This window comes from Thamnophis elegans, chromosome 1, assembly GCF_009769535.1.
Source record: "Thamnophis elegans isolate rThaEle1 chromosome 1, rThaEle1.pri, whole genome shotgun sequence".
In the NCBI taxonomy this organism is placed as follows: Eukaryota; Metazoa; Chordata; class Lepidosauria; order Squamata; family Colubridae; genus Thamnophis; species Thamnophis elegans.
This window is the reverse complement of record NC_045541.1, coordinates 170260303-170286199: the sequence shown is the minus strand read 5'-3', so window position 1 is coordinate 170286199 and position 25897 is coordinate 170260303. Positions and strand designations below refer to the sequence as shown.

Below are 25897 nucleotides of genomic sequence, written 5' to 3'. Positions count from 1 at the left end.
AGAGGAAGGAAGGAAGGGGAGGTAGTTAGGAAAGAAAAGAAGGAAAAGAAAGGAAGGAAGGAAGGAAAGAAGGAAGAAAGGGGAGGTGGGTAGGAAAGAAAGGAAGGAAGGAAAGAAAAGAAAAGGAAAGAAAAGAAAGAAGGAAAAAAAAGAAAGAAGGAAAAAAAGAAAATCTTAAAAGTGCACAATATGGACTTTTGCTTGATTTATCTTTGCAAAAAGAAATACTGTTTGGGGCAAAAGGGCATGAGGAACAGCAAACATTTAACCCAACCCAGCCTGTGCTTTGGGGTTGAGAGTTAAAGCTATTCTGTAAACAATATTTGAACAGATATATATATATTTTGCCCAGCTCTGAAAGCAGGCGCTTGCCAAGCACAAAATACAATTCAGCCCTCAGGTGTTTGGTATTCAAGCCCCAGAATTCTCAGCAATGCCCATGACAGGGAATTCTGGGAGTTGACATTGGCACATCTGAAAGCTGCCCTAAATGATGAAGATGCTCATCGTCTTCCCCTCCCACCACCAATATTATTTTCCCTCTCTCTCCCTCGACATATCTCTTTTCACCAGGCAAGACCCCAAAAGACATATTCCATTTCCCTTCCCACCCCCTCCAGGTTCTTTCGGCATGTTTTGATTTCCAAAAAAAGGTTGATATAAACAATTAGACGCTTGAAAAAAAGCCATGTTCTTTGTTGTTCTTGTGGGTTTGTTTTGGAGGGAAAGGAAGTGTGTGTATGTTTGTGTATGTGTGCCGCGCCCCCCACCCCCGGCAGTAAATGCATGGCGAGTCGCACCCACTCTGTGGCTATGAGAAAATATGGATGGCTTGCGTGGCTGGTGTGTGACAGGCAGGGCACTGGGGTTCAACCCGGCCACAGATGCGCATGGCACACTCCATGCAGAAGAGGTTATGGCCACAGGGAACGAGGGCAGCAATCACTTCGCTCTCAAAGCACACCATGCACTCGCGGGAATTCTTGCGTGCTCGTTCCGAACTGTTAGAATCGGTAGGCGAGCCAGAAGTGGCGGAAATGCTGCTCGGTAACGGGGAAGAGGATGAGTAGCCGGTGCTGTTGGAGAAGGATGACATGGAGCCCTGGGCCGGCAGCCAGGACAGGGCAGTGACTGGATCGCTCTGGATGCGCCGGGCCAAAGGATGCTCCAGAGCCACGCCGGGGTCTGGAAGGGTGGGTGAATGCCGAGGTGTGGCGGTGGTGCTGAGCGTGCTGTTGCGTCTCTGAGCGTTGCCGTTCACTGAGGAGGTGGAAGAACTGCTGAAGACCTGGAGGGGGTTGCTGGGAGCCTCGAAGGGGGACCAGATGGTGGTTGGTGTGGTGAGGTCCAAGGCCAAGAAATCAAACCCAAAATCACCGTCATCAGAGCCCAGTCCGGGGGGCGGGGGTTCGCTGAAAGAGTAACTGCTGTTGTTGGAAACAAAGGCGCCCGTGGGGGGGCTTTCAGCCACATGCCCCCCGAAGTAAGGCTCGGTGGCCGAGGTAGCACTACCCGAGGAGCCAAGGCTATCATTGCGTAAACTGGGCACAGTCCGTCGGGTAGGGTGAGGCGCTTTTGACCACAGGCTGGACGGATTGCCACCCATCAAGTCGAGGCAAACGTCAGTGCCGTTGGAATGAAAGTCGTTGTTGATGTTGATGTCGATGAAGGAGCCCGTCCTCATGGTGATGTGAGCCTCGATCTCCTCGCGCGCCCGGTCCACATTCTCTGGCATGCCCGTCACTTCAAACACCGGTTCCTTGTCCCGACTCGGGGTCACGATGTAGGTGTGGGTCTGTTGCTGGATGCGCTTGATGGTGGCTCCCTTTGGGCCCACCACTAGCCCGACCACACGGTAAGGAACCCGTACTTGGATGGTAGTCTGCCCGGGGAGGTTTGGAGGGGCCAGGACCGAGCCGGTCATGCCGTTGACTTTGTTGCGAGTGGCTCGGATCACGGAGAAGTGCTCGGCAGCCGAAAGGATTTCTCGCTTGGCCATCTCCACGTCTTCTTTCCGCCCCGTCACAATAAAAACAGGTTCCTCGCCTCTCACTGGTGTTTTGATATATGTGTTAGTTTTCGCTCTCAGGGCTTTGATCTTGCATCCTGAAAGACAGAAATATCGAAGACGAGAAGAACAAAAGGGACATGTCAGCTAGTGGAGAACTCTATTTATAAATCTTAGTCTTGGTTAGAAATGTATCGCTGCATAAGAAATTGCGCTGTCGAAAAACAGCTTTCCATAACAACAAGTAGAATTTCTCCGACTATCCCAACCTGGGCCTTTCAGATGTAATGCACCTCAACTCCCAGAATCGCCTCCAAATTCCGGAGGTCCCATTTTTCCCTGTCCCAAAGCACTCCCACTGTAGCTACAGGTAGTCCTTGGCTTACAACCGTTTTCCACACTTAACTATTATTGCAGCATCCCATGGTCCCATGATCAAAATTCAGATGCTTGGCAACTGGCATATATTTATGATGATTGCAGTGTCCTGGAGTCATGTAATCACCTCTTGCAAACTTCTGACAAGTAAAATCAATGGGGAAGCTTAACAACGGCAGTAATTCATTTAACAATTGTGGCAAGAAAGGTTATAAAATGGCTCAAAACTCACTTAACTGTCTCACTAAATAACATACATTTTGGATTGAACTGTGGTCATAAGTGAAGGACTACCTGTATCGTAACTCTCTGGAAGAGGTGGAACTACCTCTTTCTCCTCTTGCTATTTTAAATAACGGGAGAAGTTAAGGGAGAAATACAGATTTTTAAAGTACTTCTTAAAGGTAAAGGTTCCCCTCGCAAATATGTGCTAGTCGTTCCCGACTCTAGGGGGTGATGCTCATCTCCATTTCAAAGCCGAAGAACCAGCACTGTCCGAAGACGTCTCCAGGGTCATGTGGCTGGCATGACTAAATGCTGAAGGTGCACGGAACACTGTTTCCTTCCCACCAAAGGTGGTTCCTATTTTTCTACTTGCATTTTTTACGTGCTTTCGAACTGCTAGTTGGAAGAAGCTGAGACAAGTTCACGGGAGCTCACTCCATTACGCGGTGCTAGGGATTCAAACTGCCGACCTTCTGATCGACAAGCTCACGTCTTAGCCGTCTTAAGAACCCCAAATTCCATCCCCTCTTTTCTCCCGCATCCCTTTCCAAAGAGAAGAGAACCGAGAGGCAAAATGTTCCATTTCCGCTTAAGGTAGCATTTCCAACCTTGGCAAATGTGAGATTTGTAGATCCCAACTCCCAGAATTCTTCAGCCAGCATGGGGAATTCTGAATCTGCTTGTCAGAAGCCGGCTGGGAAGGTTGCAAATGACAATTAAAAGACCCTGGGATGCTATAACTATCGTAAATACAGGCTGGTTGCCAAAAGCCTAAATTGTGATCACATACTGCAAGAGTCATAAGAGTGATCACTAGTTGTAAGTCACATTTTCAGTGCTGTTGTAACTTGAAATGATGGTTCCACCACAAAACCGTGTTCGACTAAACTGCGCTCGATGAAACCGCGTAGCTGACGCCATCAACAGGGCGACAACAGCACGGAGACAGAAGCACGCTGTAAACGCTAAACCTAAAATTAACACCTAAACCTAACCCCCCTAAACCTAATCCTAAACCTAACCCTTAACCTAGCCCTAAACCTAACCCTAACCCTTAACCTAACCCTTACCTTAAGTTGAATCGGCTTGCTTTCAAAGCGCTATTTAAAGCACCCTTCTTTCTCCGCGCTGGCTGTTGTCGCCCTGTTGATGACGTCAGCGACGCGGTTTAATCGGGCGCGGCTTAGTCGAGCGCGGTTTTGACGGGTCACGGAAATGGTCACTAAATGAATGGCTGTAAGTTGTGGACTAGAAACTTTGTGTTCTATTTTAACGGAAGGGGAGATTCTTAGGCAAGGGAAGCAAGGCTTACACACAGCGATGGTTCAGTAGCAGTGGTGGGTTGCCAATTTTTTTTTTACTACCGGTTCGGGCATGCTCCCGCATGCGCAGAAGCGTCCAGATGGGTGGGCGGAGCCTCCCGAAGTTACTACTACCGGTTGGCCTGATCCGGGCCAAACTGGGAGCATAACCCACCTCTGTTCAGCAGCATGTAGAGATGTACATGTCCCCACCCCCAAATTAAAGAAACTAGATTTCCATTTGCTTTAAAGTTCATTTTTAAAAGATTCCTGGATGGTTCAAGAAAGCTTCTCAACTCCCTCTCTTCCTAGAATAGAGACTGCAGATGGACTATTTTTATAGAAGCTATCTTCTTTTGTCCCCATCTCACCCTTCGTATCTTTTTGGAGTTACCATATTTTTCGGAGTATAACACACATCTTCTCCCCCCCCCCCTTAAAAGTGTGTGTGTGGGGGGGAATTTAGGTGCGTCTTATAAACCGAATAGAGGTGTTTTTGGCTCCTGAACAGTCTGTGTCGGGTTTTCTCCCTCCCTGGCTCCCAGAAGCACTCTACAATGCTTTGCACATTCCATTTTCACCAAAAACACATCCATTTTGGGGCTCCCAATGTCCTCTGTGCATTGTGTTTTCACACTCATGGGCCACCAGAAGCACTCTGCAGTGCTCCACACGGCCCATTTTCACCCAAAACACACCCATTTTTACCAAAAAAGGGGCCCGTTTTTGGCCTGCAGAGTGCTTCTTTGGGCTGGGGAGGGCAAAAACGTGACGTTTTTGGGAGCCCAAAAACGGGTGTGGTTTTTGGAGAAAATGGGCTGTGTGGAGGACGTGCTTCTGGGGGCCAGGGAGGCTAAAAATGCAACGTACGGAGGCCAAAAACTATTTTTTTCTTGTTTTCCTCCTATAAATTTAGGTCCGTCTTACAGTCTGAAAAATGTGAGATCTTTAAATTATTTTGGGGATTTTGGCATCAGAAAGGAACAGAGCTGGATGTTACAGCTGTTCAACCCAGGCAAGTTGGAGTAGCTATTTCGAGAAAAACCCAGGTCTTGTTCCTAGAGATCAAACCAAGGAGTTAGACGCCTGAAGGAAATTTGGAAGAGGTTGGAACAGAAAATAAACTACCCCTTTTGCTACTGGCCTTTGGGTTCTGGTATACAACAATCCATTTAGTGACCGGTTGAAGTTGCAACCGCACTGAACAAAAGTGACTTCCGACCAGCCCTTGTATTTTATAACTGTTGCAGCATCCGCAGAATCATAACGGATCAAAATTTGGGCGCTTGGCAACTGACCGGCATTTACAACATTTGCAGCATCCTGAGTTCAGGTGATCATCCTTTGTGATCTTCCAAGCTGGCTCCTATTAAAGCAAAGTCAGTGGGGGATCCTGGATTCGCTTAACCACTGTTTGATTCACTTAACAACTGTGGCAAAAGTCCGTAAAATTGAGTGTGACTCACCCAGCTTAGCAACAGAAATTCTGCTCTCAAACGCAGCCACAATTTGAAGACTACCTGTATTCAGGGGTAGGTTGCCGCCGGCATTACTGCCGGTTCGGTGTGCATGCAATTTTGCATGTGTGCTCACTTTCGCTCATGCGCACACCAGATGTGCACTCTATGTGCACGCACATTTGACCATAAATGCAATAAAAATCGCTCTGTGCATGCGCAGAGGCAAAAAACAGGATGGCGGCACCTACAGCTCTTCCGGGAGAACCGGTTTGGGGGCGTGGCAGGCCTGGGACACTGCTGGTTCCAGAGACCCAGGCCGCCAAACCATTACCGGTTTGCCCGCACCAGTCCGAACGAGTAGGAACCCACCACTGCCTGTATTGCTCCTGTACGCAGAAGCTCCACGTAACTGCCAATACGATGAAGATTTATTGCTCATAGATAACACAAAGGCCCCCACATAAAATGCTGAGCCACCCCATGTTAATTTATCCTGACACAAAAGCCTTATGAAGATGCAGAGGGCACTTTTCGGCCATTCAGATTGGGGGGAAAAAACACTTTTGCAATCGCTAATGTGACCAAAAGCCTCTTTATCCTCATGCTCTGCCTTCACAAAGCATACTGGAACATTTTCCCATCCTGCGGACTCTTCTGTGGAAAACAAAGATAATCAGACAGCAGAGGGACTAGCCAGAGTTACCCAGAGAACTGGCCTGGCCTCCTCTTAATACTATACAGGTTGGCAACCGCTGGGCCATGTTGGGTCAAAGGAGCGCCAAACTTTATTTAAGAAAATTTACTCTGTTTCCCCAAAAATAAAGGGTTTTTTTTGGGGGGGGGGAAGCAGGAATAAAGACTAAATTAGATTTAGTTCTGATTCTGGAAACAACAAAGGCAGGCAAGCTTTTTGTGATGGGTGCGTGCGTATGTGTGTGTAGGTGGCTTAAAAAAAATTAGACCTCTGAAGATCTCCCACACACGCCATTATGAGAAACTACCGTGTTTCCCTGAAAATAAGACAGGGTCTTATTTTTTTTACCCCCGAAATAAGCGCTTGGCCTTATTTTCAGGGAGGTCTTATTATTTTGAGGTGCAGGAGGCAGTGAGCGTGGTCACCTCATTGCTTCTGCTGTGTTGCAATATTTTCGGGGAAGGCTTATACAATACAATACAATAGCAGAGTTGGAAGGGACCTTGGAGGTCTTCTAGTCCAACCCCCTGCCTAGGCAGGAAACTCTATACCATTTCAGACAAATGGCTATCCAACATCTTCTTAAGGGCTTCCAGTGTTGGGGCATTCGCAATGTCTAGAGGCAAGTGGTTCCACTGATTAATTCTTCTAACAGTCAGGAAATTTCTCCTCAGTTCTAAGTTGCTTCTCTCCTTGATTAGTTTCCACCCATTGCTTCTTGTCCTACCCTCAGGTGCCTTGGAGAATAGTTTGACTCCCTCTTCTTTGTGGCAGCCCCTGAGACATTGGAAGACTGCTATCATGTCTCCCCCTAGTCCTTCTTTCTATTAAACTAGACATACCCAATTCCTGCAACGGTTCTTCATATGTTTTAGTCTTTTATTATCCAGGGAGGTCTTATTTTCAGGGTAACAGGGTATACACATAGTCCTCGACATTTTAGGCACAATGGAGCCTAAAATGTCCACCACTAAGCAATTGTTAAGTAAATTTTATGGTCATTTTATGATCTTTTTTGCCTCAGTTCAGTGAATCCCTGCAGTTTATAGGCAAATCATGCAGTCGTTAAGTGAATCTGGCTTCCCCCTTCCCTCCTCCATTGACTTGGCTTATCGGAAACCAGCTGGGACGGTTATAAATGGTGATCATGGGACCCAGGACAGTGCAACTCTCATAAACACAGGCCGGTTGTCAGGCGCCTGAAAGTGTGTGGCCATGGGGATGCTGCCATAGTCATAAGTGTGAAAAACGGTCGCATGTCACTTTTTTCAGTACCGATATAACTTTGAACGGTCCCTAAATGAATCGTTGTAAATTGAGGACCACTTATGTGCTACCAAATTCACTCAGTGACTCCAGGCAGCTTACAAGGATTTTACTCACATTCAAACGCCTCATTTTATCTGCCATTGATCCATTATTACCATGTTTCCCCCAAAATAAGTACTTGGTCTTATTTTCGGGGAGGTCCTATTATTTTTGAGGTGCAGAAGGCGGCGAGAGTGATCACCTCATGGCTGCTGTTATGTTGCAATATTTTTGGGGAGGGCTTATTTAGTGCATGCGCTCAAAAGCCCGATTGGGCTCATTATTTGGGGAGGTCTTATTTTTGAGGAAACAGGGTATAATGTGCTTATTTGATATATTTTCTTCTCCTGAATCAATGGCCTAATATTTTATAGGGGTAAATCCATTATGATCTTTGCTTTGTTCACATCCCCAAAAACTACACACTAAAAAAAAAAAGATATGAAAGAAATATAATGTGTGCAACACTAAATTTTCCAGGAGACCGATGAGAAAATCGTACGGAGAAAAATGATGATTGAATCCATATAACACTGATCGGGCCAGGAAATTGCTGCACTCCCTATCACTGTTTAATAGACGAGGACAATCTTATGAGAAAGGAAATTTGCTCTTAGCCATTTTCCAAGAAGAAAGAAGAAAAGGTGTATTTTTTTTTAAAAAAAGAACACGATTTATGGAGAGCCTAGCTGCAAAACATTTTTGCACATGGCGCCTTGTGTCGCCATGTGCAAATAGGTGGCAGTATAAATTTCCAAATAAGTAAATAAATAAAACCTAATTGTCCAGTTTCCTTTTTTGTCAGTCTGAAGTGGTCAAGCATTCTGAGGAAGTTTTCACAAGTACTTCCTATATCAGGAGTGATATAGGAAGTATATCAAGTATATCAAGGCCCGGGGGCCGGATCCATCCCGCGGGGTGCTTAGATCTGGCCCATGGGGCTGCCTTAGAAACAGCAAAGGACTGGCCCGCGGTGTCTCTGCCAGTGAAAACGGAGTTCAGGAGGGCCACGTGCTGCCCTCTCAGGCTCAGTTTTGGTCTGCGATGGCCTCCTGCTGCTCTTGCCAGCGAAAACGGAGCTCGCTCTTGCCCCCAGCTCCGTTTTCGCTGGCAGAGGGCAGCAGGAGGCCGTCGCAGCTGAAAATGGAGCTCTGGAGCCCGTTTTCACTGGCAGAGCACTTGGGCCACCACAGACGCGCCTGACATGAGTGACGTCAAGCTGGACCTGCCGACCCTGGCCACACCCACCCCGCCCCTGAGATCAAACACAACCTTGATCCGGCCCTAAATGAATTCGAGTTTGACATCCCTGTCCTATTCTGAGACTAGCATGGAAGGATTTTCGGTGCAGTGCCTCAATAGGCATGGAGATGGTCCTCAACTTACACACGGTAGCCATTCAAAGTTACAACAGCGCTGAAAAAAGCGACTTATCATTGGTCCCTGCATGTGTGACTGCCACAACATACCCAGTTACATGATCAAAATTCAGAGGTTTGGCAATTTGCACGTATTTACGATAGGTGCAGCATCCTGGAGTGGTGGTGGTGGTGTGTCACATGATCGCCATTTGCGACCTTTCGGATTGGCTTCTGACAAGCCAAGCCAATGGGAAAACCCAGATTTACTTAACAATTGTGTGATTCACTTAACAACCTCAGTATTCCACTTAACCATGGCAAAAGAGGCCATCAAAGTGGGTGTGACTCATTCACAGCTGCCTTGTTTAGCCACAGAAATTCTGATCCCAATTGTGGTCATAAGTCAAGGACACTTGTATGCTTCTAGAGCAGCTTACACATGTGTAATTAAGAGCAAAGCATGCTTGGCTTGAATTTCCCTTCCCTTCTGTTCACAAACCACAGGATTAAGCTCTGAAGCAGATTGGTTTAATTCTGACTAGCTGGATCGTTCCTGACCCTAGAATTACAATTCCTAGAAATGTGACTTGATTGGATGGGTGTAACCAACTCTGGGTGAGAGAGACAGCCTGGGAACTCATAGTTGAATAGCAGAGCATTTTTTTTTGGCTAGTGAAGATCCTGGGTTCGAGTTTTGGGATCTTTCAATAGGGCTCCAAAGCGCCAAGATATACCATGTTGTCTTACAAAAGGTCTTGGCCATTCTACCTTGCAAAGATCCAGGAAGACCAAAAAGTCCAGGAAGAGCTTGGCATCTTTGGATCTTTTAGAGCAGAGGTGGGGAATTATGACCCTTTTATGACGGGCGGACTTCAAGTTCCCAATTCAGTTCCTGGCTCGGGAATTCTGGGTATTGAAGTCCACAAGTCATTAAAAGACCAGTTTCCCCACCCCTGTTTTAGAGAAAATATAGCCCACTAACAAGCCAGGTACAGGTTTATTAAGCTTAGTATACTATGCCAATTTAAGGGAACACGGTAGCTCTGTGGCTAAGACACTGAGCTTGTCGATCAGAAAGATCGGCGGTTCGAATCCCTGTGCCAGGTAACGGAATGAGCTCCTGTTACTTGTCCCAGCTTCTGCCAACCTAGCAGTTCGACAGCATGTAAAAATGCAAGTAGAAAAATAGGAACCACCTTTGGTGGGAAGGTAAAATAGCGTTCCGTGTGCCTTCAGCGTTTAGTCATGCCGGCCACATGACCACGGAGACGTCTTTGGACAGCGCTGGCTCTTCAGCTTTGAAACAGAGATGAGCACCGCCCCCTAGAGTTGGGAATGACTAGCACTACCTTTACCTTTAGCCCTCTATAGAACAAAGGCTAAATCTTTTATTGACCCCTTGACCATTTTGTTATAATAGTGAAGGTGCTGGCCTAGAAATCAGCAGACCATGAGTTCTAGTCCCGCCTTAGGCATGAAAGCTGGCTGGGTGACTGGGCCAATCACCAGGAGACCATGAGTTCTAATCCTGCCTTAGGCATGGAAATTAGTGGGGTGACATAAGCCAGTCTCTCTCTCTCTCTGCCTAACCCACCTCCCAGTGTCGTATTGTGAGGAAAACAGGAGAAGGAAAGAGTACTACATATGTTTTCTGTTTTGAATTATTTATAAAACTAATAAAGGCCGGATAAAAATGTAATAAATACTCATCCATTTCAATTCGGTCAATGGTTTTATGCACCCATATGCAGTCAATAATGAATCTAAGCAAGGCTACTGACACCTCAACTGGCTTAAGTGGCAAAGAGCTACAATGTTGAGGGCCACAACACAAGGTGTTGGCTGCACCTGGGCTGAAGGGCACTTTTAGATCTTTGATAGTGGGTTATAGGCAGAGGTGGTATTCAACCGGTTCAGACTGGTTTGGGTGGACCGGTGGTAGTGACCTGGCTTTATGCCGTCCTATTTAGCCACATTTTCGAAGCTGTGCGCATGCATGAAAGCTGAGTGCCTGAGCAAAGCACATGCATGGAAGGCCACACACATGCGCAGATGCGCACGCTCACAAAGCGAATGCGCGAGCACGTGCCAAACCAGTGGCAGACTTCTCTGAAGCCCACCTGGTTATAGGCACTCTCATAGAATGGCTTCCATAGACGGAGGGCATGGTTGATCCCAAACATTCAGTTGAAATGGAGACATTACTATTCATCAGCCTTCCTGGTTTCTGGTAGAAGATACTTTCTACCGTTTCTCTCCTATTTTTGACCAGATGGACAAAGAGCCCAATAAAGATTTGGCTGCAGCCATCAGCACCATTTTATTTTCTAAGGATGCTTCGTGGGGCCCAGTGATGGTTGAAGATCACGTCTGGTGTTTTCCTTTGCAGCTTGCTAGTCTTCCATTGTTAAAATCTGAGGGGAAGGGAGAAGTTAGGTCCCATGGGAAGTGTCCAGTGGTGAAATTTGATTTTTTTTTTACTACCGGTTCTGTGGCCGTGGCTTGGTGGGCGTGTTGTGGCTTGGTGGGCATGCCAGGGGAAGGATACTGCAAAATCTCCATTCCCTCCCCACTCTGGGGCCAGCCGGAGGTGGTATTTGCTGGTTCTCTGAACTACTCAAAATTTCCCCCTACTGGTTCTCTAGAACCAGTCAGAACCTGCTGAATTTCACCCCTGGAAGTGTTGCCATAACTCAGTGTTTCTCAGTCTTGTCAACTTGAAGATATCTGGACTTCAACTCCCAGAATTCCCCAGCCAGCATTTGCTGGCTGGGGAATTCTGGGAGTTGAAGTCCAGACATCTTCAAGTTGACAAGGTTGAGAAACACTGCCATAACTGTTCTGCTTATAGGTGCAAAACAGGTATAGGTATGTTACCTGTGTCCAGCACACAATAACGGCCATAGTATTGCCTACTATCCCTCAGGTTTCACTAGAAGTAGCTTCCCATTTACAACCATCCATTTAGTTCAAAATTACAACAGCACTGAAAAAAACCTGACTTATGACTGTTTTCACACTTATGAACATTGCAGCATCCCCATGGTCATGTGACCAAAATTCGACTGCTTGGCAACTGGCCTGTTTTTATGACGGCCTGCGAGTCCTAGTGTTATGTGATCACTTTTTGTGACCCTGACAATTGAAGTCAATGGGGAATTCGTTTAACAACTGTGTTACTATCTGCCAGGATTCGTTTAACAACTGTGTTACTATCTTAATAACTGCAGTGATTCACTTAATCACTGTGGGATGAAAAGTTGTAAAATGGGGCGAAAATCACTTAACAACTGCCTCATTTAGCAACAGAAATTTTGGGCTCAATTGTGATGGTATGTCAAAGATTACCAGCATTTGGTCCTCAAAGGGGCTAAAGGAAGAACTTTGCAAGGCAAAATTCATTCTCCAAGACTTAGTTCCATCATTCAGTCCAGAAGGACTTCACAATCCACTGGATCAAGGGATCCAGATCCAGAATGAATCCATCAAGGGTTTCAGAAAGAAAAACAGGAATGGATCCATTTCTCTATGACATTCTTAGATGAGATAATCCTTCAGAGAGAGAAAAAGCACATGCACTCCTATTGTTTTGCCTGATTTTGATGGGTTCAGATTCAATTTTGGAAGGTCCTTTCAACAGCCTTAGCTGAAAATAATAAAATTGACCATTATATAGAAGATGCCTCATTCTTTCTAACAGTGGTCTGGACTGACATGAGATGTTTAGGCCCTTCCAAAGCGGGGGGGGGGGGGGGGGGGGAAGCAAGATGCCATCTTTAAAAATAAAAAGCAGACAGAGAAAAATGACCCTAAAAGAATTTTTGGCTCAATACCTGTCCTTGCAAGTGAAACTTTAGGAGGAATCCGTTTTTTTTCCTTCCTAATTGCCTCCTCTTTAACAACAAAGCATGATGTCTAACAAACTTGGAGAATCTGGATTCATAACTGAAGTGAAATTTGAATTTCAGATCACAAGACAGATTGAAACTCTGTTCCATGATGAGAGCTAGAAACTTGAAACTGAATAGGGGATCTGTGTGCATTTTCAAGACAGACGATTGTGCTATTCTACACAAAGCTACCTAAGAAATCTTTTACCTAACAAAATATACAAGGAAATGCAAAAACTGTGTTTGTTTGTTTGTTTAAACTGTCTATTTTGCACTACACAATTAAACTTGATCGGATAAATTTCTTCTTCTATAATTTGTTGTTGGATGTATGCTAGCAATAACTTTTAAAAAAAGAGTTGCCCATGCCTCAAAAAACATATTTTTCATGGAGTGGCATTAAAACCCTCTACAGTTTTTTTAAAAAATCTTTTAAGGCAATACTGCTTTAATCAAAATCTATTTGGTCAACGTTGCTATTTACAAGCAGTGTAGACCATATTGTCTAAAAAAGCTATCTGAGCAAACACTGTTTTTATCCACCACTAACCAATCACACTCTATGTGTTAAAGAGATAGTGAGAAGATTTACCTGATTGGACAGTAAAAACCCCAGGTTGCCTTCTTGAGGAATTAAACCCTGATTGCTGCTAAGACAGGAGAAGCAGAAAAAAAGTTGGAAAGAGAGCTGCATGGCCTAATATAAATTGGGCGTGGCCAAAGAGGGGCGGGAGGGGAAGGGGGGGTACTTCCAGGATTATCCAATAGGATACAAGGAGCGTGATGTCACCGCGCTCAACACAGCATGGTCTCAGCTAACAAAGCGAACAATAGGGCAGATATGTGCCCCATTGACAAGGGGAGAAAGACTGATACAGACCCCAAAATTACGAACTTTAACAATACAAAAATGTTTCACAACAACTTAGGCTGGCTAGAAACAAAGAGGCGGAGTAATTCTTATTTAGATGCTTGGAGAATGCCTTAAAATGTTCCAGCTTTGGAAAAAAAGGAAGGTACATTTTCCTACAATATATTTTGCCATGTATTGTGGTAGCTTTGAAATGTAAAAACCGGCAAAGGAAGATAGGAGAGCATCAGTTCAAGATTCGGCCCATCAGACGCTCATCTTTGTCCACTGAAACTTGAGAATTCTCTTTATACCTTTGCTGCTAAGACAAAAACACGGGTTTTGTAAATCAAAATGTTAACCTGCATGGAAAGAAGGAAAAAATGTGAATAATTGGAATTATGCTGAGTGAGCAGTTCACAAAAGGAACGGCATTGGGTCCCAAAAGAAGCGGGACTTGAAAAACGGGGCACAGATGACACCCATTTCACATTAATTCCAGAAGGTGGGTCCAGTTTCCCAACTTATTATAAGCCTTTTCATCCAGAAAGAACAAGAAGCCTCCAAACCTGTGCTCAAATGAATCTCCTCAATGTGTGTAGCACCTTGTCTTTTCAAAACAAGGATTACCTATTTTAAATACAATTCATAAAGATGCTTACTCGGTTCTCTCGAAACAAGGGGAAAGTAGGTGGAAATGGAAATATTGTTATTTCTGGAATAATTTTTCCAACTGTAAATGTCGAACGTTTTTTCGTTTCCTTCCTTTCTCTCCCCATTTCTATCACACGAAAAGAACAAAGAAGCTTTTAGAGTCTCCCCAAAGCCAAATGGAACAGGCCCAGAAATTAGGCGTTCCTTGGCTTTCTGGATTTCAGTAAAGTTTGAATTAAGGAAGAGAAACGCAAAGCCAAATATGGCTGGATTTAGCCACAGAAAAGCTGGAAAAGTTGGTACTGGGGCACAGAGAGATGAAGCCTGCCAGCTTTCGCATCGAGAAAGCTTTAAAATGCAGCATTTCTAAATGCATTACATAAAACAACTTTTAAGATTGGGGTGTGCACATACATTGGTTGCCTCAAGCAGGCTCAGCTACCCTTCCAAAGTTTTGTTTTTGGAAAAAAGAGAACAAAATGACCAGCAGTTTGTTTGATTTCTTCCAAATATGGGGTGGGTTCTATGGATGCTGCTTTCAAAATATATATGAGTGAAAGATCTTTTCATCCCCAAATGAATTAAAGAGAGAGGGACAAGCCCAGGTGAAATGCAACCCTACCCAAGACTTTTAAAAAGCTAGCTAGGAGATTGCTGAGTAATTGGGGAGGGGGGTGAGAGGATCTCTAGGGGCAGGTGTGGGGGGGGGCAGAAACTAAGGATGGCGGACCCGCCCTTTCCTACTGATGGGCTAACTTCATTATGGGCACAACCAACCAACTCTCCTGGCATTCTTGGACGTTTTTTTTTTTTTACCTTGACGGCCCACGATTTCTGCCACATGCTCCGAGCTGGGCACCGAGACGCATTCCGTCATGTTGACACTTTTCTTGCGGCTGCCGATGATGCCCAGCTGCCCGGCCAGCAGGGGGTGCTGTGGCGGAGCGGGGTGTCCCAGGTGGGGCGGGAAGGCCCCGAGGATCTCCACGGGGGAGGCGCAGTTGGAGGCTGGGGGGCTGCCCTCGGCCTCCAGCAGGACCAGGCCCCCACCACCTGCGGGCGGCGCTGCTGCCAGCGGGGGAAGCCCATGGTAGCTGAAGGGGTCCAGCCCACCTGGATCACCTGCCTCCATCAGGTCGTCCTCGGGTCGTGGTCCTCCTCCTCCTCGTCGTCCTCCATCCTCCCTGGCCTCCTCCTCCTCCCTTTCTCTCCCGCCTTCTCCTTCCTCCTCCTCTTCCTCCTCCTCCGCCAGCCCCAAGATGGAAAGCTGCTCAAAGGCCAAGGAAAGCTCCGCCGCGGGGTCTCGGGGCGCCTGGGCTTCTTGCAGGAGAGGCGGGGAAGGCGGCTCCAGGCTGGGCTGCTCGGGGCCGGCAGGCAGGGCGAAGCCGCTGCCGGAACAAGCCGGTTGCTGCGCGATCTGGTGGGGGGTCAGCAGCCCGCCCAAGCCAGGCGGGGGGCAGCAGCGGGAGGCTTCTCCATCCAGCTGGTAGATGGCGCTGGGCATGGCTGCCTGCAGCTCCCCCTCCTCCGCCGCCTCCTCCTCCTCCTGCTGCCCCCCCAGCCTGGGACGGGCTCCCTGCCTCCGGCTTCGGGGCGCTCTCTCGGGCTGCCGCCGCTGCTGCTGCACCGCCCCCAGATCGGCTCCGCTCGCCTAGGATCCCGCCCCCCTGCCTCCTCCTCCTCCGCCGCCTTTGTTTGCTGGCCCTGCCGCCGCCTTCATCCAGCAGCCCGGAGAGGCGGGGGGGGGGGGGGAGGGAGGTTGGACGGGGCGGGGAGCCCGAGCGGAGGCTGCCGGCAGCGCCCCCCCCTCCACCCGATGGCGCCTCGCCTCGCCTCTGTCCCACCCCGAAAGAGGACGTCACCTCCAGCCCAACAATGAAAGACCGGGTGGGGGGGGGGCAGAGAAAAGGGGGGAAGGCGCATGCGCGGGGAAAGCCTTTCCCCCTCCTCGGGGTTAGCCCCTCCCACTCCCACGCGCTGTAAAGGCTCGGGGTGAAAACCGCGGCCACGCCTTCCAACTTCTGGCTTGGGAGCGGGGCGGGAAATGGGGTGATTTAGGCCGGGAGGGATGTTTCCGCACCTCAACCCGATTTCCTGAGCTGTCTTTGTATATATATATATATATATATATATGTACGACTGGCTGAAGTCTCATGGTGCAAGGAGCGGGTGGGTGGGGTTGTACTATAAAAGAAAAAAAAGAGAACTTCTTTCCAGTCAAGTTCCTTGGGAGTTTTGGAGTGCAAAAGCGGTTTCCTTGGCCGCTTTTGGAGATTGGGTTTTTTCTAGTTTGCAGCCTTGGGAGTTTCCTCGTGGTCTACCATCCCAGCGTTTCAGCCCAGTCCTCTTTAGCTATCAGCTCCTGTAGATGTGGCACGTTTATTTAGAGCCTCAGTAAAGAGCCTAATTGGTGACCTTTGTAGGAAACTCCATACTAATGCTAATATTACTTTTCCCTGCCCCACCCTCTTTTGGTTTAATTTTTGTCTGATATCAAAAAATGAGTTGATAAAGGAATTATATTGTGTGAGTGCAGTTACTAAATATTACAACCCAGTGTTGCTTTGGGAGCCAGTGAGAGTGGTCACATCAGGATTTAGTGTATGGTGCAAAACTGTGAACTTGGGATAACATTAACCTCATTCTATGGAAATTCTCAATCATCCAGGTCATAGTTGTCCCAAAAGTGCTTTTTCAAGAGGCAACTGAACTTTCTGGTTTTTCTTTGAAGAAGTTTCACTTCTCTTCCAAGAAACTTCTTCAGCTCTACCATCTTCAAAAGAAAAAAAAAACTCCAGTTGCCTCCTGAAAAAAGCACCTTTGGGACTAACTTCATTCCAACATAGCTCCAAGTCCTGATCATCTTCTAAGTTCTCTGCAGAAAGTATCTCCTCTCGGTTCAGAGATAAACCTGCAGGCATCTCTGAATTTCATGCTTCTCTGTCCTACTATTCCCATAGCCGGGAATGCAGGATTATCAGTCTTGGCTCTGGTTGTGATTGATTCATGGCCATCAAATTGATGTTAACTCTTGGTGACCTGCCCCCAAGTTGCTCCTTCAATGGTGCACCCATCCCAGCTGTGATCAAGTCCACTTAATGATATTCTTCTGCTGGCTGCCTTTTCTCCTTCCACTTTCTCCAGCTTTATGGACTTCTCAAGGAGCTTGGTGTTTGCATTCAAAATTGAGTTTGGTCAATCTATACTCTTCTTTTTCCAAGTCCAACTTTAATTTCCATAGAAAATCACTGCATGGCTAATTCTGATCTTTCAATGCAAAATACAGTTGAATGAATGAAGAGCCATGTGCTTCTTTCTCAGTTGGGACCATTCGTATACCCAATGTAAATAATCCTAAAGGTTTTATTGCTTTTCATTTCCCCACCTACCTACCTTTAAATCGTTTGGATGTCACTTGATTGGTTAATGGTTAATTTAAAAAAAATTAAAAAATAACTGGGTCACAGTTGAATTGAAAATACAAGTAAGACTTCAGAGAAATACAAACACAATATACTGAACAAATCGAAGTGCATTCTCCTGGTGTTTCATTTATAAAATTGGTTGCTACAATAAAAATAAGCTTATAGTAATATAATAAAGAATGCGCAAAAAAGTAAAGAATGGAGTATGAATAACTGTCCTTATTTTCTTACCTCCCTTCTCCCTGTACATAGTAAAATGATTATTGCATTGCTTTGGGTTTTATTGTTAATAGTTAAAACTAATGCACTAATACTTATATTCTGTCTACGAAGCTACTGATTTCTTTCCATTTGTTTTCTTCTTGTGGCTGTTAGTGACCCCAACTAATAATTGAAGGAAGAAAATGCAATAATTGACATTTTAGCAGAGAATATCTCCCTTGGGAACTACTTTTGAATAGACATGGGTAGTATTGAATTGTAAATATTGTATTGCTCTAGTTTATGAAATTTATATATACTACCCAATTCAACAATTCTAAATTATGAAATGACGATTCTCACTCTCCCTCAACATAGTCCTGAGTGAAGAACGGCTCTTCTAAACAAAAGTCGAGTGGGGGGTCATCTAGAACTTGGGCAAAGCCTCATTCCAGAGGGCAGGTGCTGACACAAAGGTGTGCTTCTGAGGTCCCAATAAGATGCCAATCAGTGGTGGGCTGCTGGGGGTTTGCACAGGTTTGGGAGATCCTCTGGCTAGGATTCTGCCCAGTTCAGTGAACCCCCAAATGGCATGGCAGGCCATGCCCACCCCTCCCAGGAGTTTCCACGTGACCCTTTCATCATACTAAATAAGTGCAGGGCCCATGGAGGGGAGAAAACAGGCCTACTGGAGGTTACGGAAGCGAGGCTGTTTCTGGCCTCCAGAGCCCCGGGGAAGCAGTTTTTGCCCTCCTAGAGGCTTGAGGAAAGCCTCCGGAGCCTGGGGAGGGCAATGGTGCAGGAGGCAGACTAGCCCACGCCCACCCAGCAACGGGGCAGTGAACCCGTTGCTGCAATTTTTGAAGCCCACCCCTGATGCCAACCCTTTGAAATCGAACTGGTTGGGCAGATACTATGGGAAATAGATGATGCCTCGAATAACCAGGCCCAATGCTATGTAGGATTTTACTGAGCCAGGCCCATCATTGCTAACACTGCTGCTTTCTGGCCAGTTGAACCTTCTGGGTTGTACTTCAAACGACATAGGTTTGCAGTAGCCAAGCCATGAGATAAGCTTGTATGCCTTGTAGGTCTATGTCCTATTTATAACAGTTTACAAAACAAGTTGTAATATTATTTTCATATTCAGAGGAAAGATTTAACAATATTCAAGAATATTTGGAAGAACATTTCAGCAATCCAAAGGTAAGCCCATGACATTTTTTTCTCACATAAGAATTAGCATAGTGCTTAATTTTGGCTAGATCATGTGCATCTAGTAAACATTTATTCCTTCTATCTTCAGTTGCAAAAATACGCAAATAATTTTCTGAATTTGCCCTAAAATATGTAATTGTGCAGAGAATTATTAACTTTGTAAATGTTTCAGGACCAGGTGAGAATATATTTAATATAAGTTGAAATTGTGCAAAGGAGAATTCTTAACTTCAAACCCACTATAGCACAGAAATGACTTTTTATGGATTCTAATACATTCCTTTGTGTTTGTGTGTGTGTATGTGTTTTCACCCTTCTTTTTCATTTGGTAAATTTTTACTATAGATAGTCCTCAGCTTACAACCATTCGTTTAGCAACTGTTTGAAGTTATAGCAGGCCTGAAAAAGGGCGTTGGTACTTACCTGATACGCCTCTTCTAATAAGGTGGAGATAGCATCCATGCATGGGTTAACATGGTCCGTGCTCTGATTGGACCGAGTCTGATTAATAAATTAATTAATTCCCTATATAACCCGCCCCTGTGAGTGACTCCACCCAGCTTTCCGTGAAGAAATGAAGACAGACTCAACGTGTTATCCAAACATCAATTTTACTAACAACCCAAGGTTTCACACCAAATACAACGAAATGCATAAAGCATAAGTGGACCACTAAAAGGAAACCGCCAAAATGGAGAACGAAGGAAGTTCGGAATAGTCTCTCAATACGGGCGGGCCGGATGTTATCTCCACCTTGTTAGAAGAGGTGTATCAGGTAAGTACCAATGCCCTTTCTCAATAAGGGTGAAGATAGCATCCATGCATGGGACATACCCAAGCCCGGCTGTCCTCAAGGGTGGGACCTCTACTGTTCCGAATGCGGCCCATCAGCGGTAACCGCCTGCAAGACCCTGCAACCGAAAGGTGCGTCAGCTGACACGAATTTATCCAATTTATAGTTCTTAATAAATGGCGAATAAATGCCCATGGCGCGGTCCTGCAGATTTTGTCTAGGGATGCTTGTTTGGCCCATGCCATGGTAGTGGCTGCACTCCTTGTAAAATGGGCTCTGATGCCCCCCGGGGTCATCTCCTGATGCAACTCATATTCCACAGCTATACACCGCCGTATCCATCGCCCTATGGTGGCCACCGAAAAATTTTCACCCAAGGAAGCGGTCTGAAATGAGACAAAACTGCCTCCGTTTGGCGGATATGTGGCATACATTGGAGGTAAATTTTAAGTGCCCTACATATGTCTAACTTGTGCCATTGTTATTCTAAGTAATGAACTGGTGCCGGGCAGAAATTAGGCAGCACCACCTCCTGGGCCCTATGGAACCAGAACCCTACCTTTGGTACAAACGAAGGATCTAATCTAAACACCATTCGGTCTGTGTTGAATTTACACAGATGTTCACGGACTGACAGGGCATGTAGTTCTGATATCTTTCTAGCGGAGGTTATCGCCACCAAGAAAGCAACCTTCCAGATAAGTACCTTATGCAGAGGTTCAAAGGGTGGACCGGTGAGGGCCTCCAGGACCTTGGTAAGATCCCAAGTTGGGTATTGAGGGACAACCGATGGTCTCAGATTGGCGGCCCTTCAGGAATCTCCTCACCGTGGGATGGTGAGAGAGTGACTGTCTCCCCCCACCCAGGTAAGCATGGTACTTAACGCGACCACCTGTCTCCTAATGGTGTTGGGTGGTAACCCCTTTTCCAGTCCGTCCTGGAGGAACTCCAGGACCTGTGGAACAGAGGACTCTGCTGGAATGATATGTCTGGGCATGTACCAGGTGCAAAAGATTTTCCAGGTCGCGTTGTGAATACATATGGTACAGGGCCTCCTGGAGGCCTGAATTGTGTCTACGACTCTGGACGAAAGGTGACCTGCCCTGAGCGTGAACCGCTCAATCGCCAAGCGTTCAGTTGGAGCCACTGGGATTCCGGGTGCTCCAGTGACCCCTGACTGAGGGAGATCCTTTCTGATGGAATTCTACAAGGTCTCTCCAATGATAGCGGCCGAAGATCGGCGAACCATGGTCGTTGTGGTCAGAAGAATGATCTTCACTCTGACACTGATAACCTTGCAGATCACCCTGGGTAGAAGAGGCACTGGAGAAAAGGCATACAGAAGATCTCTGGGCCAGGGGCTGAGAAGGGCATGCACTTCCTCTGCGCCTCATGTGTGGAACCTCATGAAGAATCTGGGGAGCTGATCGTTGGATGGGGTGGCAAATAGGTCAACGATTGGGGGCCAAACCTCTGCACAATCTCCTGGAAAAGAGAAGAGTGCAGTCGCCATTCGGCCTGGTCTATTCTGGTCCTACTGAGCCAATCGGCTCTCACATTAGCCACCCCCAAGATATGCTCCGCTGTGATGGAAAGTAGGTTGCTTTCCACCCAGGTACCCAGGGTGTTTGCCTCCACCATGAGATCCCTAGATCTAGTGCCTCCCTGCCTGTTTACATGGGACTGAAGAACGTGTAGTGTAGTGTCAGATCATCCCTGGTGGCTTCCTGTGAAACCGACTATACCAATATGTCATCGAGGTACAGTTGTACCCTGACAGGCACAGTACGCAAATGGGCTGCCAAGGCGACCAAAACCTTAGTAAAGACAAGGGGCAGAAAGGAGAAGAAAGGCTAAAAGGCAAAGCCGTGTATTGATAATGACAAGAATTATAACAAAAACGAAGAAACTGACGATGTTCCTGCAGGATGGGCACGTGCAGGTATGCCTCCGTAAGGTCAATTGAGGTGAGCAAATCCCCCTCACGCACCCCTTCCAGAACTGTGTGTAACAAATGCATTTTGAAATGTCTATACCTAATATAACTATTTAACCTCTTTAAAACAAGGATGGCTCTCCACCCTCCTGAAGCCTTGGGGATGACAAACAAAATGGAATAGAACCCTACGTGGATCTGGTCCGCTGGCATCTCCTGGATTGCTTTAATGTCCAGCCGATGCTTTAATGGCCAACCGCATCAAAAGTCGTCTCTGCACCACAGATGGGGTACCGAATAAAGAATTTCGAGGGGGGGGGAGATGAACTCCAGGGTCAGATCAAACCTGATCGTGGCTCTAACCCAGATATCAGATGTTATGGCCTCCCATTGGTCAGCAAAATACTGTAACCTCCCCCCAATGGGAAACCGGTCCTGAGACAGATTAGAGCTTGCGGTAGTATTAGTTATCACCTCCACGAAAGGGCCGTTTAGATTGATTCCCTCTCTGTTGTCTATATTGTTGTTGTCTTGGCCGCTGGCCAAAACCACTCTGCTGGCGGAACCCCGAGGGGGAGTAATCAGAGTATCTGAAGGATCCTCCATACTCCTGAGCCAAAAGGGCTGTCTCCTAGGATAGGGGATAGGCAGGAGAATTCCCTCAGGGTTACAGGGCAGGACCTTACACTTTTCCTTGCCCTTGACTAACAGCGGTGTAAGAGCATCCCTGAAGAGGGCACCCTCTTGTAGGGCTCCGAAGTTAGACACCATTTATGCTTCATATCGGTTTGTCACTGCCCCAGCCATAAGAACCTGCAGGACGTCACCGCTGAACCCATGGCTCTGGAGGCGAACCAACTGGCACTCAGTGTGGCATCCGAGGTAAACTGCACTGCGGCGACAATTTTATTTAAGTCTTGATGTGCTCTAGAGTCCCCTGTGGGAATGCTTTCCTGTAGCTGTTGCAGCCAAAATAGGCTAGATCTCGAAAAAAAGGAAGCAGTGGTGGAGACCCGCACTGCCCAGGTGGCCGCCTGGTGGCCCCGTTGAAGGACCTGGTCTGCCTATCGATCCTTGGGCTTTTGGATGTCCTCTTGCAAGCCTGGCACCGTGGTGGATGCGTGAACAGCAGCAATGGAGGGGTCAAGTTGGCCACAAAAGGACCTTGTCCAGCTGTCCAGCAACATTGTAAAAATGTTTGTCGTTGGTGGAAGGTGCTGGCCCGGATGCTGGGTATGACCATTGCCTCTGTACAGTGTTGACAAACAGCTGTGAGGCCAGGATGGTATCGACTTCCAGTTTGTGCTACTTGAACAGGACACTGGCAGAAGCGGGCTCCGCCAGGGCAGTGGTAGCCTCAGCTTGTACGTCGAGGTCGGAGGTAGCCTTGGCCTTACACAACAGTGGCTTGAACAGGGGGGGGGGGAGAGGCCCATGCAGGTGGGATTTTCCGGGGTTGCCCCTTCCTCTTCTGAGTTCAGTGTCCCTGATCTCCCCTTCCTTGGAGGTAGGGGAAGGGCTGCGGTGGGGCTCAGCAGTAGACAGGTGTTTAGCCTCCTCCTGCATCATTTGAGGGGCGCCGTGGGGGAGCCACTACTGGTGTCGCCTGGGTCTTTTGTTGGAGACCCGCCACGATCCCTTGCCTTATTGCTTCGGCTATGATATCTTGGAAGGCGGAAGCCGTGGATGGCAATCCAGACATGGGATACACAAGAGGGAAAGGGGTCCAACTGCCCTTCCGGGCGGAGGCCGGCCTAAGTTGGGGTAAAGGTGGCCTCCCTGGCCCTGCTTTGCGGTTGCGGGGCGGTGTTGCCCCAGAGCTCCGACATGTCAATGGGCAGCATTGGGCTGAATGGGCCCTGGGACACCTCTAGTTGTAATGGGGTCAATGGGCCAGGGTGACTAGGCGGTGCTGCAAAGGCCCAGGCTTCTCCAGATGCTTGGTGTTTGACGCTGATTTAAAGGCCTTCTTGGGCTTAGTGTTTTTGTGGGAGGATGAACTCTTACTGTTTGTCTTCCCTTCCGAGTGGGCCTGCGATGGTGAAGGTTGCAAGGGGGAACGAGGAGCCTGTCCTACTGACAGGAGCCCAGGGTTTGCCTCCGTCATGCTCCTGCCCGCATCAGTCGAGAGCTCAGGTACACTGCTATCGGCCATGCTGCTTTCCGGCTCAAAGCGGGAGACAAAATGGCAGCCGTGACTGCCTCGCTCAGCTCCACCCCCTCCAAAATGACGCCCCTTTCAGGCTCTCCTGAGCTTTTGCGCCTCCTTAACAAAGTTCTGGCCTCGTGGAGAAGTGTTGGGCCACCTGATGAGCCCTCGCTCCTGGGGCCGATCTTGCCTCCGTACGGCTGCACGCACTCCTCCCATGAAGCCTTGAATCAGCCGAGGGAGCGGAAAGGAGCCGACCATACTACAGGCACTCTTCTGCGCCTGCCGCCCACACCGGGACTCGCATCGGAACACCGGGGCTTCACCTTGTGTCCTGGTCCCATGGTTCTGCGTGGTAAGCCTAGCAGACAAAGCTGCTTAATGGCTGTCAATGGTGAGGCGACTCTCCTGTTCACGTGTCTCAGTAAAGGGTGAGGCAGCGCCCCTCCCCACAAGCGGAGAGATAGTACGTGGGCCTGTGGGCCAAGGCCCAGTGGCCAATGGGTGGCAAAGTGTCCAAATTACTCACGCAATGTCAACAATGTGGTAAAGGAAGTTGTATTATAAATAATATAGAGATTGAGAAGTTGAGAGAACTACGGATAACACGACCGTCCCAGAGTGGACTGAGTCGAAAGCTGGGTGGAATCACTCACAGGGGCAGGTTATATAGGGAATTAATTAATTAATCAGACAGTCCAATGAGAACACGGACCATGTTAACCCATGCATGGATGCTATCTTCACACTTATTGAGAAGTGACATCAACACAATGAACATGAATTTGGACAAACTGGGAGACAGTGGAGGACAGGGGGCCTCGTGCTGTGGTCCATGAGGTCACAAAGGGTCAGACATGACTTAGTGATTGAACAAAAGCAACAAGGAGGTTGCCTTCCTTCTAAATTGGACTTAAAACATGCTGATGTGATAAGGGGATGTTCATACTTAGTCTGTAAATGTCTTGTTCCATCATGTGGGTGGAGAGGAACCGGAGGGCGGGAGGGAAATAAAATCGTAAAAAGATGCAACTGGCCACAAGTAAATAAACTTGTCTCAAGTTTTTCAAGTTACTATCTGGCTTTCAGGACTGAAAGAATATATGAACATCACTTGTCTTGTAAATCATCTTCCAAAACATCAAGGTGACAAAAATATCAAACAAATGATACCCATTGTGTAAAATAATATACAGGTAGTCCTCCACTTACAAATTTAAATGGAGTCAGAATTTCTGTTGATAAGGTGGTTATTAAGTTAGCTACCAACAATTTTATGACCCCTTTTGCCATGACTGTAAAGCAAATCGCTGCAGTTGATAAGCAAATTGTGCATGTGGGCATCAAAGGAATCTGCCTCCTCCATTGACTTTGCCTATTGAAAAGTCACAAAAGGTATTGTGGGTCCCCAGAATGTTGCAACCATTGTAAATACATGCCAGTTGCCAAGTACCCAAATTCTGATGATGTGACCATGGGGGTCATAAGTGCAAGGGCCAGCTGTAAGTCACTTTATCTAACCATGTCATCCTATGCAGTTCCCTCCTCCTTTTGCCTTCCATCTTATCCAACAGGGTCTTTTTTTCTAAAGAGTCTTTTCTTCTCATTAAGTGGCCAAAGTCTTTGAGTTTCAGCTTCAGTAGCTGTTCTTCCAAAGAACAATCAGGGTTGGTTTCCTTTAGGATTATTCGATCTCCCTGCAGTTCAAGCGACTCTCAAGAATATTCTCAGGCACCACAACTTGAAAGCAACAATTCTTCGATGCTCTGCCTTATGGTCCAACCCTCCCAACCATGCATCATTACTGGGAAAATCGTAGCTCTGACTATACAGATTTTTGTCTTTGCTTTTTAATATGCTGCCTAGGTTTACTGTAGCTTTCCTCCCAAGAAGCAAGTGTCTTTTATGTTCTTGACCCCAGTCATCTTGGAGCCCAGGAAAATAAAATTTATCATCCCTTCCATTTCTTGCAGCCTTCCTACTGCCCTCCTTCGTTGGAAGGCAGAATCATAGCATCCAGATAAAATGAGGGTTCGTATCTTCTCT

General features: G+C 47.0%; 1 protein-coding gene across 1 annotated transcript; it reads right to left on the bottom strand.

Annotated features, from left to right (window-relative positions):
• Positions 1–217: 217 nt before the first annotated feature.
• Positions 218–16011, bottom strand: MEX3D (mex-3 RNA binding family member D). Its single transcript, XM_032208681.1, has 2 exons — positions 14946–16011; positions 218–2106 (listed from the first exon to the last, which is right to left on the bottom strand). Exons 1-2 carry the CDS (start codon positions 15631–15633, stop codon positions 812–814), a joined length of 1983 nt encoding a protein of 660 aa, XP_032064572.1. The 5' UTR covers positions 15634–16011; the 3' UTR covers positions 218–811.
• Between the last annotated feature and the right edge of the window lie 9886 nt (positions 16012–25897).